The following is a 15107-nucleotide window of genomic DNA, read 5'->3' as shown; positions in this document are numbered from 1 at the left end:
TGGCTTACATGGGTGTCCTGGAACGTCAAATGGGATCCTTTGGCTTTGCAGGCAAATGCCTTAACCACTAAGCCATCTCTCAAGCCTGGCTTTTAGTTTTTTTTAATTTGACTTAGGGTTTCATCATGACACTGGAATCTATAATTTTATAAGGGAAATGAAGTAACATAGAGTTTTCAGGTGAGATTATGAACTCATTTTACATCAGCACATCTCAACTGATTCTTAAATCATTTAATATTTTTGCTAAGGTTTTTTTCTAGCCTTCTTTATATATATATGTATGTATGTGTGTGTGTGTATATATATATATATATGTATGTATATTATTGACAGCTTCCATATATATTTTTTAAGGTAGGGTCTCATTTTAGCCCAGAATGACCTGAAATTCACTATGTAGTCTCAGTCTGGCCTCGAACTCACAGTGATCTTCCTACCTCTGTCTCCCAAGTACTGGGATTAAAGGCGTGCGCCACCACTCCAGGTTTCCTTAATTGTTTTTCCTCACTCTTTCTGTGATAAATACAAAAGCAGCTAAAGGAAACACACAGTTACAAAGTCATAATGAGGCAGCATTTGCAAAGGATTGTACCAACATCCTGAGGACAAACAGGTTCTGTTCTAGATTAGAAAGCAGAGGAAGAGAGAGCTCAGAGGAGCTCAGATTTACATTTTGCGGCTTGGCAATGAAACAGAGACTTCTCCTTTGAGAAGGTTTGGAATGAGCAGCTTTCTTCAGATTTTTGAGAAAGTACATGGGACATTTTTGGGTTGGGGGCGTCTTTAACTCTGCTTCCCTCTTCTGCTTTCCTGCCCTTCTCCCTTCTCTTGCTGGGATTGTTAATTCAAGGAAGCTTTGCAAGGCTTTTCTGTAATCCCTGGCAACTGTTAGGCCTGGTTTAACACTGCAGGTTTTATATTCCTAAATCTCCTAGAGGAAGTAGATGAAATATTTTCCAAAAAGAGATTTCCTTCTAAAAGAGGACTCTTGCTGTGACATCTTTCCTAAAACGATGTGTTTTCCCAGTGGAGAATATTCTACTCATGTATAAAATCTAGCATACAGAAAAAAGTAACGAAGAGAAAGGTTAGGGCATTGACTAGTCATTAATCCAGTGTGTAGACTTTGGGCATGTGGCATGAAAGGACAGTTGTCTACCAGTAGGGACTGATTTCTGGCTTTGTTTTCTCTTTTCTGGAAAACAGGCCCCTCCAGAAGTAGATCTGACGCAGTAAGGATGGCTCAGGGAAGCTGAGCCGGACCTTTTGGGTTGCTGTCGAGGCTGAAAAATACTTTCCTTTTACTGTCATAATAGGAAATAAGTAGACAGGAAGATGTAGAGGAAACACTATGTCCTGTTCCTTTAGCCTGAAAAGTAGACAGTGTTTGGGTGTGATTTTCCTGACAGTAGGAAGGAAATAAAAAGAATAGAAGAGCCCAGGACTACACAATTGCCATCAGTAAGGAACCCCTGTTTCATTATCAGAAGACTCAAATGCTCTAGATTGATTTAGAACCTATTAACAGTTATGTGGGAAAACAATTTACTAAACCATTTTTAAAAATGATCTTGTAAATGGATCCCAGGTGCTATCTTTCTTTTCTATCTTTCTTTCTTTTTTGTTTGTTTATCTTTTTGATTTGAGAGCAACAGACAGAGAGAGAAAGAGGCAGAGAAAGAGAGAGAATGGGTGTGCCCAGGCCTCTAGCCATTGCAAACAAACTCCAGATGCGTGCGCCCCCTTGAGCATCTGGCTATTGTGGGTCCTGGGGAATTGAACCTTGAGCTGGGGTTTTTAGGCTTCACAGGCAAGCGCTTAACCGCTAAGCCATCTTTCTAGCCCCCCCCCCCCCTTTTTGAGGTAGGGTCTCACTCTAGCCCAGGCTCACCTGGAATTCACTATGTAGTCTCAGAGTGGCTTCGAACTCTCAGCAATCCTCCTACCTCTGCCTCCCGAGGGCTGGAATTAAAGGCGTGAGTCACCACTACCAGCTGATGCTATCTTTCTTGATTTCCTGCTAAGCCCTCTGTCCTCCCTTTCAAATCTTGTCCCTTGTTACCTATCTCTGAGTTGGTGTCACTCATTCTGCTGGAGGCATGTACTTGAAACCTTGCAGTCTCATTCTGTGAGTTTTGTTTTCCCTCCTGCATCCATCCCTTCCTCTCAACCCCATGATTCATTCAGGTGCCTCACCACTGAAAATGGTAAAAATAAAAATATAAAAATTCTTGGGGACAACTTGTACTGAATCAGCCAAAAAATATAGTTACTGAGGTTAGGGAAATGGCTTGGTAGGTTAGAGTTCTTCCTGCATAATCATGAGGGTTTGAGAGGGCCTGATTTGCCATGAGTTCTATTCCCTAGACCATAGCACCCACGTAAACAGCTGATCACGGCCATGAACACCGGTAATCTTGGTCCTGTCAGGAGTGACTAAAGAATCTCTAGTCTTTGCTGGTTAGCCCATCTGATGGAAGACGGCAGTTCAGGTTCAGTGAGGGACTTGTCTGCTTCTTGATAGGAGGAGGATGCCCGATATTCTCTCCACACCATGTGCATCTGCACACACATGCATACATCACACATACTGCATATACATGCTAAAGATCACCATGGCCCTCTGGTTGCCTCGAACTCGTGGAGCTCTTCCTACCTCAGCCTCCCACGTGCTGGGACTAATGCCTGCCTGTGGTTACATCAGAATGAGGAAAGCAAGTGCATGCTACTTGAATGAAATAGCGTAGGGTTCAGAAGAGACATGACCAATGTGTGGTGGGCGGATGAATGGAATCAGGGAGTGTGCTCAGTGCACTTTGTGGAAGTAAAAGTCTTCAAGTGTTTTATGTCAGTATTTTTGTTGTTGATGATGTTTTTCGAGGTAGGGTTTCGCTCTAGCCCAAGTTGACTTCACTCTGTAGTCTCAGGTAGCCTTGAACGCAAGGCGATCCTCTGCCTCTGCCTCCCAAGTACTGGGATTAAAGGTGTGCGCCACCACACCCGGCTCTGTCAGTATTTTTTGATCCATGTAATTTTATTTTTATTTCACACTTGAAATAAAATGTGTGTGGCTGGGCTTTGACCCAGGGCCTTATGCATGGAAGGCACTCTTCACCCAGCTATATTCCCAACCCTATCCTCGTATTTTTAATATTTAAGGCTTCATTTCTGTGTTATTCAATGGTAACGTTTTTACTTTAATTGTTGTTGGGGTTTGATTGGTTGGTTTAGTTTGTTTGCTTGCTGTTACTGTGTTTTGTATTTTCCTTTTGGAGACAAAGTCTTGCTCTGTAGCCCTGAGTGACCTTGAACTCATATCTTCTTGCTCCTGGATGCTAGGATTCCACCATTCCAAATGGCTGTTTAATTCCTAAAGTATGAAACAACTAGCTATCATTTTCTTTATAAATACCCACCCCCCTTTTTTTCTCTTTCAAGGTAGGGTCTCACTCTAGCCCAGGCTGACCTGGAATTCACTATGTGGTCACATGGCTTTAAACTCACAGCAGTCCTCCTACCTCAACCTCCCAAGTGCTGGGATTAAAGGTGTGTGCCACCACACCCAGCTAAAAACCATTTAATAATTTTCATGCATGTGCATAAAGTACTTGGATCATAGTCACCTCCTAGTACCTTCTTTTGTAGTTATCAGCCTTTAAAAAATATTTGAGGGCTGAAGTGAAGGTTTAGCAGTTAAGATGTTTGCCTGTGAAGCCTAAGGACTCAGGTTCGATTCTCCAGTGCCCATGTAAGCCAGTTGCACAAGGTAGCACGTGCACCAGAGGTTCATTTGCATTGGCTTGAGGCCCTGGACTTCCCATAATCTCCCTATCTGCCTCTGTCTCTCTCTTTAAAATGAATAAATAAATAAAATATTTTTTTTTTTAATTGAGGGTTGGGCTGGTTTTTTGCTGTGGTATCCAAAACAAGCCACATAGGGCTGACTGAAAAAGTGTTTTAGAGCAAAACTTCTCCAGCATCACTTGGGATTCTGTTATAAACTAGATCCTGATTTAGGATAGGGACGGAAGGATTCTTTCTTTTTTAAGAAGCTCCCAGGTGATTCTGATCCTGCTCAGAAATTGAACACGTGTTGAGCTGACAAGGTTTTAGAGGATGAGAAGAGATAAGGCATTAAGAGTAAAATGCTGGGGCTGGGATCATAGCGCAGTGGAAGAGCCATCCCAAGTATGCAGGGAGGACCTTGGTTCCCAACCTAGTCAACAGTTTTTTAAAATATTTTAATTAGGGCTGGAGAGATGGCTTAGCGGTTAAGCGCCTGCCTGTGAAGCCTAAGGACCCCGGTTCGAGGCTCGGTTCCCCAGGTCCCACGTTAGCCAGATGCACAAGGGGGCACACGCGTCTGGAGTTCGTTTGCAGAGGCTGGAAGCCCTGGCGTGCCCATTCTCTCTCTCTTCCTCTATCTGTCTCTTTCTGTCTCTGTCACTCTCAAATAAATAAATAAAAATGAACAAAAAATATTTAATTAATTAATTTATTCATTTGAGAGAGAATGAACGAGGAGAAAGAGGCAGACAGAAATGGTGAGTATGGGTGCACCAGGGCTTCCTGCCACTGTAAACTTAGTCCAGATGTATGCACCCCTTTGTGCATCTGGCTTTATGTGGGTACTGGGGAACTGAAGCCATGCTTTTCAAGCAAGTGCTTTTAACCACTGAGCCATCTCTCCAGCCCAACAATTTTTTTTAAATATTTTTTTGTGCATTTTTAAATTTATTTATCTGAGAGTGACAGACACAGAGAAAGACAGGTAGAGGGAGAGAGAGAGAATGGGCGTGCCAGGGCTTCCAGCCTCTGCAAACGAACTCCAGACACATGCACCCCCTTGTGCATCTGGCTAACGTGGGACCTGGGGAACTGAGCCTCGAACCGGGGTCCTTAGGCTTCACAGGCAAGCGCTTAACCGCTAAGCCATCTCTCCAGCCCCCAACATTTTTTTTAAAGATTAAAAAAAAAAAATGAAGGGCTGGAGAGATGCCTTAGCAGTAAGGCACCTGCCTGCAAAGCTTAACAACCCAGGTTTGATTCCTCAGTACGCACATACAGCCAGGTGCAAAGGGGCACATGCATATAGAGTTCGTTTTCAGCAGCTAGCGGCCCTAGCATGCCCACCCATTCTCTCTCTTCCCTCTATCTCTCTCTGCTTACAAATAAGTAATCAAATAAAACATTTTTAAAAAACCGAAGATATCTTCTATCATTTATTCTTGCGGCTCTAAGTCGACAACCACGCTGGATTGGCTCTTATCTCTGTTCCCAGAGACAGCTCATTCTGCCAGTGATCTGACTGGAAAGCTGCAGCCCTGCCCACCTCCCCCCGAACCTGAGTCTTATGCTTGTCATGGGCTATGATAAGATAGGTGTGTCTCCTCCTGAGTAGTAATGTTCCTCCAGGCCCTGGCCGCTGAGAAATAGGACACCGTGTCTTCAGGGCTAGGAGGTGTTCCTATTGGCCTGGTGCCTCTGTCTAACCGGCTTGTGTAACAGCTGGGCTGCAGGCGTGGGTTCCGAAGCGTCTGGGTCCTACAACGTGTAATCAGGAACTGGCAGAAATTTTATCTTCAGCTTTTAAGATTCCCGTTAGAAATTCTCATAACTCCAAGACTTGACAGTTGAGTGACCTGCCTGTGACCCGCAGAAGAGCTGCTGCTGGAGTGGAATGCAGAGTGTCTCTTTGTGGTACCGGAGTGTTTGCCCTGGTGGTTTTCTTTGGATCTTTTACTGGCACCACTTGTACTTTTAGAATTAAAGATGCTCTTGTAGTCTAATTTCATAAGTCACTTTTTAGAAATATTTTTTAATTTTTATTTATTTATTTGAGAGAGGGAACGAGTTACAAAGAGAGAGAGAGAAAGACCAAGAGAGAATGGGCACACCAGGGCTTCCAGCCACTGCAAACGAATTCCAGATGCATGCGCCACCTTGTGCATCTGGCTAACGTGAGTCCTGGGGAATTGAACCAAGGTCCTTTGGCTTCACAGGCAAGTGCCTTAACCACTAAGCCATCTCTCCAGGCTGACCTGGAATTCACAGTGTAGTCTTCAGGGTGACCTCGAACTCATGGTGATCCTCCTACCTCTGCCTCCCAAGTGCTGGGATTAAAGGTGTATGCCACTGTGCCCAGCCAGAAAAGTCATTTCTTTTCCTCCCTCCCTCTCCTTCTCTCACTCTTTCTGTGTGGTGTATGTGCACATGTGTGATGTGTGCATATGTTTATATGCATATGCATAGGTGTTCTGGGTGCACGGGAGATAGTTGTTGAAGTCAGGTGTCTTCCTTAGTAGCTCTCCACCTTGGTCTTTGACACAGGGTCTCTCGCTTGAACATAGAGCTTGTTGTATCAACTAGTCTAGCTAGCCAGTAGGCCCTAAGGATTCTCCTATCTCCTCCCCTCTCTCCCCTATGCTGGGGTTAGTGGGCATTTACATGGATGATGGGAATCTGAGCTGAGCTCCTCACGCTTGTGTGACAGGACCTTTGCTGACTGAGCCATCTCCCTAGCCCTTCTCTCTCTCTTTCTTTCCTTTCCTTTCCTTTTCTTTCTTTCTTTCTTTTTTTTTTTTTTTACGAAAGAGAGAGAGAATTGGCATGCCAGGGCCTCCAGTTGCTGCAGTCAAACTCCAGATGCGTGGTCTGCCTTGTGCGCATGTGTGACCTTGCATTTGTATCACCTTGTGCGTCTGGCTTTCATGGGACCTGGGGAGTCAAACATGAGTCCTTAAGCTTCTCAGGCAGGCACCTTAACTGCTAAGCCAACTCTCCAGCCCTTTTTTTTCTTTCTTGACAGAGTCTCACACTGTAGCTCAGGCTAGCCTCAAACTTACAGCTGTCCTTTAGCCTTAGCCTCAGCCTCAGCCTCCCCAATGCTGGGATTATACCCAGCCTCATTTCAGAAAATCAGTTTCTAAAAAGATAACTTTGCTCCTGAGTCTTTACAACCAATGTTGAAAGGACTTCCATGATCTTCCAGGGAATTTTCCCACGGAATTCCCCTTACAGGATGGATTGCGACAGTGGTTCATTATATCTGTCTGAGTACCAACTGGAAAACCTTAATGACGTCAGGCTGGCATTGGGGTTGGTAAATGCCCTGGAACCATGGTTTGCAGACAAAAACTGGGGTCAGAATCGCAAGGGTGTGTGTATATAAGAATGCCTTGTCTGAGCTGGGCGTGGTGGCGCATGCCTTTAATCCCAGCACTCGGGAGGCAGAGGTAGAAGGATCGTTGTGAGTTCAAGGCCACCCTGAGAGTACATAGTGAATTCCAGGTCAGCCTGGACTAGAGTGAGACCCTACCTCGAACCCCCCCCCAAAAAAAATGCCTTGTCTGTCCCCTTAGGGTTTGTGATTCTGCGAGGGGATGGAGCCCACCCCTTTTGTCCTTCCCAAATTGTGCAATGCACATGCACAGCAGTGACAACCAAGCGGGTGGACCCTAGTGCACTGTCACGTATGCACCGTTGATTGTGATCCTCTTTATTATCACTCCCTACAAGGCTTCTTGGTTTATACCAGGAGTAGAGAGAGATGGTCTAAAAAAAAGACATATGGAAGCTTAGGGTGGAGGAAGCTGGTACCCTTGCTTCCCACCTACCTCCCTATCACCAATATAATGCTAAGTTGGCATTAAAGTTAAATGTTTTTAATTAATTATTTTATTTATTTATTTATTTTGGTTTTTCGAGGTAGGGTCTTACTCTAGCCCAGGCTGACCTGGAATTCACTCTGCAGTCTCAGGGTGGCCTGGAACTTGCAGTGATCCTTCTGCCTCTGCTTCCCAAATGATGGGATTAAAGGTGTATACTACCACACCTGGCTTTAAAATCAAATTTTCAGCAAAATGGATTTGGAGTTTTGACAGTTGAGAAAGGCTGGTTTCGCTCCTCTGCGTCACTTAGGCCCATTGGCTTGCACTGTAAACGGTGGTCAACTTCGGTTGGGTTTTGCTAGCACTTCCTGGTTTTGAAGGGGACTAATGATATGTTTTAATTGGAGCAGTTCTGGAGCATCCCAGGAAGGACAGGATGATCTCGACCTTGGTCTTGGCGACCTGCCCTCTGATGAGGAGGAAGTTATCAACAGTTCCGATGAAGACGACATCAGCTCGGGGTCCAGTAAAGGCGATCCTGACCTGCTGGAGGACAGACAGGTAGGTTTTAGTGATTCATTAGTTCTGCTTTGGTGTCCTTTGGCTTGCCACCGTGTGTAGGAATAATATTCATCAGCGGTATAGGCAAAAACATAAAATAAAACAGAACAAAAACTGGCGCATTTCCTTAAGTCACAGAACATTGCTCCAATTTACATTTAATTCCTGCTGTAAGATAGCATCTAAAGAGTTATTGTGATTCCAAGAACATACCATCTAGGGATTATGTAGTGATTTTTAAACTATTTTTATTTAAAAAGAAAAAAAATATTTTTATTTAATTATTTGAGAGAGAGAGAGAATGGGTGCACCAGGGCTTCCAGCTGCTGCAAACAAACTCCATACGCATGCGCCACCTTGTGCATCTGTCTTACATGGGTCCTGGGGAATCAAGCCTGGGTCCTTTGGCTTTGCCAGCAAGCGCCTTAACCTCTGAGCCATCTCTCCAGCCCTATTTATTGATTATTTAGTGATTTTTACCAATGTATTAATTATTCATATTAATGAGTTTGTACATGTGTATAATGTATTTTAAGACATTTTAAAATAAGCATTTCATATGTGAACATATTCTGTGATTTGATTGGATTTCCTCCCTGTTACCCATTTTTATCCCGCTCTTCCACTGTCATTCTGTTCAGCACCCTCCTCCTTCCAATTCGTCCTTCTGTTTCGATGGCTCAGACTGTCCTTTGCTTCAGAATGTTCATGAGCATGCTACTGTGCAGGTCTTGGGGGGGGCTCCCTCTCTTGTCAGCCTCCCACACTGTTGAGTCCCCTTACAACTACTCCTGCTTTTACTTTTTTAAAAATTATTTATTTGAAAATAAAAATTATATATTCGGGGAAAAGAAAAGAAGATAATGGGTACCTTAGAGCCTCTGGTCACTGCAAAGGAACTCCAGATGCATGTGCCACTTTCGGTACTGGGGAATGAAAGGTGGGCTAGCAGGCTTTGCAAGCAAGTGCTTTTAACCATTTTCCATCTCAGCCTCTTTCTTCTACTTTGCACTTACTCCCGTGTTTGTGTGTGGCAGTGAGCTTAATTAGGGTTTCTTACAGGAGAGTGGTTGAGGGGTTATTTACAGAAACATGGGTAACTTACCAGTGACTACAGCCCTGAGGAAAATGCCTTTTGCCAGGCGTGGTGTGCACGCCTTTAGTCCCAGCGCTCAGGAGGCTGAGATAGGTGGATCACTGTGAGTTTGGGGCCATCCTGAGACTACATAGTGAATTCCAGGTCAGCCTAGGCTAGAGTCAGAGCCTACCTTTAACTCTCCCCAACCCCACAAAAAACAAAAAAAGATACCAGAACTATGCAAGGGCTACCATAGAGTGCACTGTTGGCCTAGAATGGAAGGGTTTCCTGGCTACTCTGCCCAGCTGGAAGGGCAGAATTGGAAAATCTAGAGATTGTCAGTCTCTGGTTATATTGAACTTGAACTGCAGAAGTTTGATATTTGTTTGATTGTGGTTGAGTTTGCATTGTTTTAGTCTCTCCTTGCTATGCATTATACCAGCTGAAAATGTTAAAAAGAAAAAAAAGGGGCTGGAGAGATGGATCAGCAGTTAAGGTACTTGCCTGCAAAGCCTAATGACTAAGGCTCAAATACCCAGTACGCACATAAAGCCAGATGCACAAAGTAGTGCATGCATCTGCAGTTTGCAGTGACAGGAGGCCCTCATGTGCCCATTCTCTCTCTCTCTCTCTCTCTCAAATAAATAAATAAAATAAAAATATTTTTTTTCTTTTCACAATTTTTATTAACATTTTCCATGATTATAAAAAATATCCCATGGTCATACCCTCCCTTCCCCCCCTCCCCCGCACTTTCCCCTTTGAAATTCCATTCTACATCATATTACCTCCCCATCTCAATCATTGTGCTTATATATATATACAATACCAACCTATTAAGTACTCTCCTCCCTTCCTTTCTCTTTCCTTTATATCTCCTAAAAAAATATATTTTTAAAGTGCCTTTCCCTTCCCTAGAAACCATTGACTACCTATAAATCTTCAGGGAAGGATGGGGCCTCATGAACCCCTCCTCTATCCATGTCTTGTGTAAATAACTTGTATGTGCATTGAGTTCAGGAATGCAGAGGCCATGTCATGCCCAGAAGACAGCATTCTATAACATTTAATCCTATCTTCCTATCTTCTTACATTCTTTCTGCCACATCTTCCAAGATGTAGCAATTTTTGAGAAATTATTTTCACTAATGTCCACTGACTTTTTTTTTTCTTTTCAATTTTTTTTAATTAACGACTTCCATGATTATAAAAAATATCCCATGGTAATGCCCTCACTCCCCTCACTTTCCCCTTTGAAACTTCATTCTCCTCCATCATATCTCCTCCCCCTCTCAGTCAGAATCTCTTTTATTTTGATGTCATTTTTTCCTCCTCTTATGATGGTCTTGTGTAGGTACTAAACACTGTGAGGTCATGGATATCCAGGCCATTTTGTTTCTGGCGGGAGCACGTTGTAAGAAGTTCTACCCTTCCTTTAGCTCTTACATTCTTTCCGCCACCTCTTCCGCAATAGACCCTGAGCCTTGGAAGGTGTGATAGAGATATTGCAGTGCTGAGCACTCCTGCCACTTCTTCCCAGCAGCATGGTGCCTTCTGAGTCATCCCAAGGTCACTGCCATCTGAAAAGAGAAGATTCTCTATCAAAAGTGAGAGTATCATTAATATAAGGGTATAAACATTAAGAGAAGTGCTTACTGGGTAGTTTGATCAGCATAGTATATACATTTAGCCAGACAACAGCAAAATGTTACACCCCTAGGGCTCAATTTTAGTTTATAATTGTTTTCACTAATGTCCACTGACTTCAATTTGTTTTAAAATTTTATTTGAGAGCTGGAGAGATGGGTTAGCAGTTAAGACACTTGACTACAAAGCCAAAGAACCCAGGTTCAATTCCCCAGGACCCACATAAAGGCAGATGCACAAGGTGGCACATGCATCTGGAGTATGTTTCCAGTGGCTGGAGGCCCTGGCCCCATTCTCTCTTTCTATTTGTCTCTCTTCCCCTCTCTCTCAAATAAATGAAAATAAAATATATATTTTTTAATTTAAAAAAATAGGGCTGGAGAGGTGGCTTAGTGGTTAAGGTGTTTGCCTGCAAAGCCAAAGGATCCTGTTTCAGTTCTCCAGGATCCACGTAAACCAGATACACAGGGGGGCACATGCATCTGGAATTTGCTTGCAGTGGCTGGAGGCCCAGAAGCACCTATTCACACACATACACACACATGCTCTCTTCCAAATAAATAAATAATGAAATATTAAATAGGTAAATATTAAAATATTTTTAAAAATTAAAAAATATTTGAGCAGACAGGAAGATTGTCCAAGTGAATGTATTATGGGGTAATTCATTATGCTCCTTCTAGTTTGGCATCAATATTTATATGTCATTTCATGAGAATAGCAACCATGTCCCCACACTGTGTTGGATTGTTAAAGATAGAATTTAAAAGAATCTTCAGAGCATGTTAAGCCATGGATTAAAAAAAATCCATGTCACTTAACTATTTGTCATAATTTGCCATTACATTATGCTTCTGGGTTAACATTTTTACTTTACTTAAGTGAATGATACAAATGCAGTTTTCTAAATTTCACTCCTACCTCTACCAGCTGTGATTTGTACAACCTGAGGCTACCTAACCACTTTGGTTTAAAGAGTGCCACTTTGTAAGTGAAAATAGAGCTTTATGTATGAACTTGTGAGGATTAAATGGATTTTACTCATGGAAAACCTTGGAACACTTCTCAGTGCAGTGTGAGCTCACTGATGTGTGTGTGTGTGTGTGTGTGTGTGTGTGTGTGTGTGTGTGTGTGTTTGCTAAGAGGCTTGATTTCTGAGCTGGATGTGGTAGCACACATCTGTAATTCCAGCACTTGAAAAGCTGAGGCAGAGGATTGCCATGAATTTGAGGCCAGCTTAGGCTATATAATAGTTCTGAGCCATTGTACGCTACAGAATGCAGAGGAAGAAAGGGAAGGAGAGATTGAGGTTCATTTCATTTCTTTCTGTGTGACAGAGAATCTGATCATGGGAGTCACCCCTAAATTTTATGTGGGCAGGTAGAGGACTGTTGAGAGTTCAAGGTCAGACTGGGGCTACCGAGCGAAATTTACAGCGGGGCTGGAGAGATGGCTTAGTGGTTAAGCACTTGCCTGTGAAGCCTAAGGACCCCGGTTCGAGGCTCGGTTCCCCAGGTCCCACGTTAGCCAGATGCACAAGGGGGCGCACGCGTCTGGAGTTCGTTTGCAGAGCCTGGAAGCCCTGGCGCGCCCATTCTCTCTCTCTCCCTCTATCTGTCTTTCTCTCTGTGTCTGTCGCTCTCAAATAAATAAATAATTTTAAAAAAAATTTACAGCGCATTGTAGCAGCAGCAGTCTGCAAGCTTATTTGTTAAGGAATGTGTTAAGGTGTGTGTTAGCATGTGTTTGCATGCACGCATGTGTGGGTGTGTGGGCACATGTATGTGCTTGCATGTGTAGGAAAGACCTTGGTTGATGTCAGGTGTCTTCCTTGATCCCTCTCTGCTCTCACTTGATCCAGAGCTTGCTGGTTTGCGTAGCCTAGCTAGCCAGCTTGCTCCAGGGTCCCCGTCTCTGTCTCCCAGGCACTCAGATTACACCATTCCGTAGCACTTGGGGCAGCATTTGTGTGGGTGCTGATGACACAAACTCAGGTCCTCCTCACACCTGGCATGCTGAGCGCTTTTCCACTGAGCCACCTCCTAAGCCCCTGCATGATTAAGATCTTCCGTGCTCTAGTTTTTGTTGTTGTTGTTGTTGTTTTTGTTTTTGTTTTTTCGAGGTAGGATCTCACTGTAGCCCAGGCTGACCTGGAACTCACTATGTAGTCTCAGGGTGGCCTTGAACTCACGGCGATCCTCCTTCCTCTGCCTCCCGAGTGCTGGGATTAAAGGTCCATGCTCTAGTTTTAAAGCTCTTTTTCCATGTTGCTTCGTGGACATAGATTCTATAGATGCATAGAATACCCACCATGTCCCAGCTATCAATGGTACCAGAAGCAAGCAGTGCTTGAGGTTTGTGCCATTTTGGTTCCGACAGCCTAATGGGGCAAGAGGGAGGGATCATCAATGCATAAACAGGAAGAGCCTTAGTGTTTCAGAGCTGTGAAGGGAACAAAACAGTCATGTGCTAGAAACCGGGGTGGTTGCTTTGGATGAAAGCCTCTGAGAAAGCGATATTGGAGCAGAATTCCAATGAATGGAGAGAGCTGAAGCTTGGAAAATGTTGAGAAAGAGTATTCATACGGTCTTGTCTAAGGGCCATGATTAAACCAACCTTTACTTTTGATCAGTGACCCACGTTTGTTCTCTTCTAATTAGTACTGTTATTTTGGTCTGTTTCTGAAACTTTTCTTTCCATTGCCTTCCCTCTACCCCCCAATGCTTGAAGTGATGAGCAAAACTAATTTCCACATTCTGTTGGTGACCCTTGTTGATTGCAAAGGAAAGACGAGTCCCTGACCGTGTGTGCGGAGCCTTTCCCGACCCGCAGTTCTGACACTGGCTGACGCATCCGTGCTGTGGTCAGTGGAGACTCTCGAGGTTCCTTCCTTTATATTTGCGTCTGCATTGCCTTTCCCTTCCTACGTTTACTTCATTGTTGTATGTCTTTAATTGTGCTACATTGAGATATTCCTGACAAATGGTTCTTTTTAAAAAATATTTAGGGGGCCGGGTGTGGTGGTGTACATCTTTAATCCCAACACTCAGTAGGAGGACTGCCGTGAGTTTGAGGCCACCCTGAGAATACAGAGTGAATTCCAGGTCAGCCTGAGATGGAGTGAGACCCTACCTCAGAAAAGCAAAAAAAAAAAAAGGGGGGGGGAGGGTTGGAGAGATGTTTTAGTACTTAAGGCATTTGCCTGCAAAGCCAAAGGACCCAGGTTCCATTCCCCAGTACCCATGTAAAGCCAGATGCACAAGGTGGTGTGTGTGTCTGGAGTTCATTTGCAATGGCTAGAGGACCTGATGCACCCATTTTTTTTTCTCTCTGTCTCTGTCTCTCTCTCTCTCTTTCTCTCTCTCCCTCTCAAATAAATAAATAAATAAAAATAATATTTAGGGCTGGAGAGATGGCTTAGTGGTTAAGGCATTTGTCTGCAAAGCTTAAGGACCCAGTTTTGATTCTTTAGTACCCACATAAGCCATATGCACAAAGTGGTACATGTGTCTGGAGTTCATTTGCAGTGGCTAGAGGCCCTCTCTCTTTCTCAAATAAGTTAAAAAAAAAAAAAAGAGAGAGAGAGAGAGAGAGATTAAAAAAAATATTTATTTATTTATTTATTTATTTGCAAGGAGATGGGAGGGAGAGGGTAAGGCAGAGGGAGAGAATGGGCACATCAGGGCCTCTAGCCATTGCCAGCAAACTTCATATGAATGCAACCGCTTTGTGCATCTGGCTTTGTGTGGGTATTGGGGGATATAGCCTGAGATGTCAGGCTTTGGAAGCAATGAGCCATCTCTCCAGCCCATTCGTTTTTTCTTTTTTTGAGGTAGGGTCTCACTCTAGCTAGCCCAGGCTCATCTGGAAACCACTATGCAGTCTCAGACTGGCCTTAAACTCCCATGGATCCTCCTACCTTGGCCTCCTGAGTGCTGGAATTAAAGGCATGTGCTATCATATAGCATTTTCTTCCCAGTACCAGTATCAATAATAATATACCTCTGTTAGATTCTTAGCCCCACTGTTGAACTTACTCTCTTTCTCTTCATCTAAGACAACAGCAGCAATGGTAGGATTCTTAATTCTGTCTTTCTAGATAGTTAATTCTTTTAAGCATAGCCTAGTGAGTGCTTTTCTCTTAAGTAATTTTCTTTCATAGTGGTAAGAACCGTCTTTGGAGGCAGGATGTTTGGGTTCCCATCACT

At 43.6% G+C, this 15107-nt stretch overlaps 1 protein-coding gene across 1 annotated transcript in view; it reads left to right on the top strand.

Annotated features, from left to right (window-relative positions):
- Fgd6 (FYVE, RhoGEF and PH domain containing 6) overlaps positions 1-15107 on the top strand; it is a 177529-nt gene that overhangs the window by 51258 nt on the left and 111164 nt on the right. The window contains exon 3 of the mRNA XM_045151507.1: positions 8024-8174. Coding sequence (XP_045007442.1) covers positions 8024-8174 — 151 coding nt within the window. The remainder of the gene's footprint in view (positions 1-8023; positions 8175-15107) is intronic.

The sequence above is a fragment of the Jaculus jaculus genome, chromosome 6, assembly GCF_020740685.1.
Source record: "Jaculus jaculus isolate mJacJac1 chromosome 6, mJacJac1.mat.Y.cur, whole genome shotgun sequence".
NCBI lineage: Eukaryota > Metazoa > Chordata > Mammalia > Rodentia > Dipodidae > Jaculus > Jaculus jaculus.
This window is presented reverse-complemented; position numbering and strand designations above follow the sequence as displayed.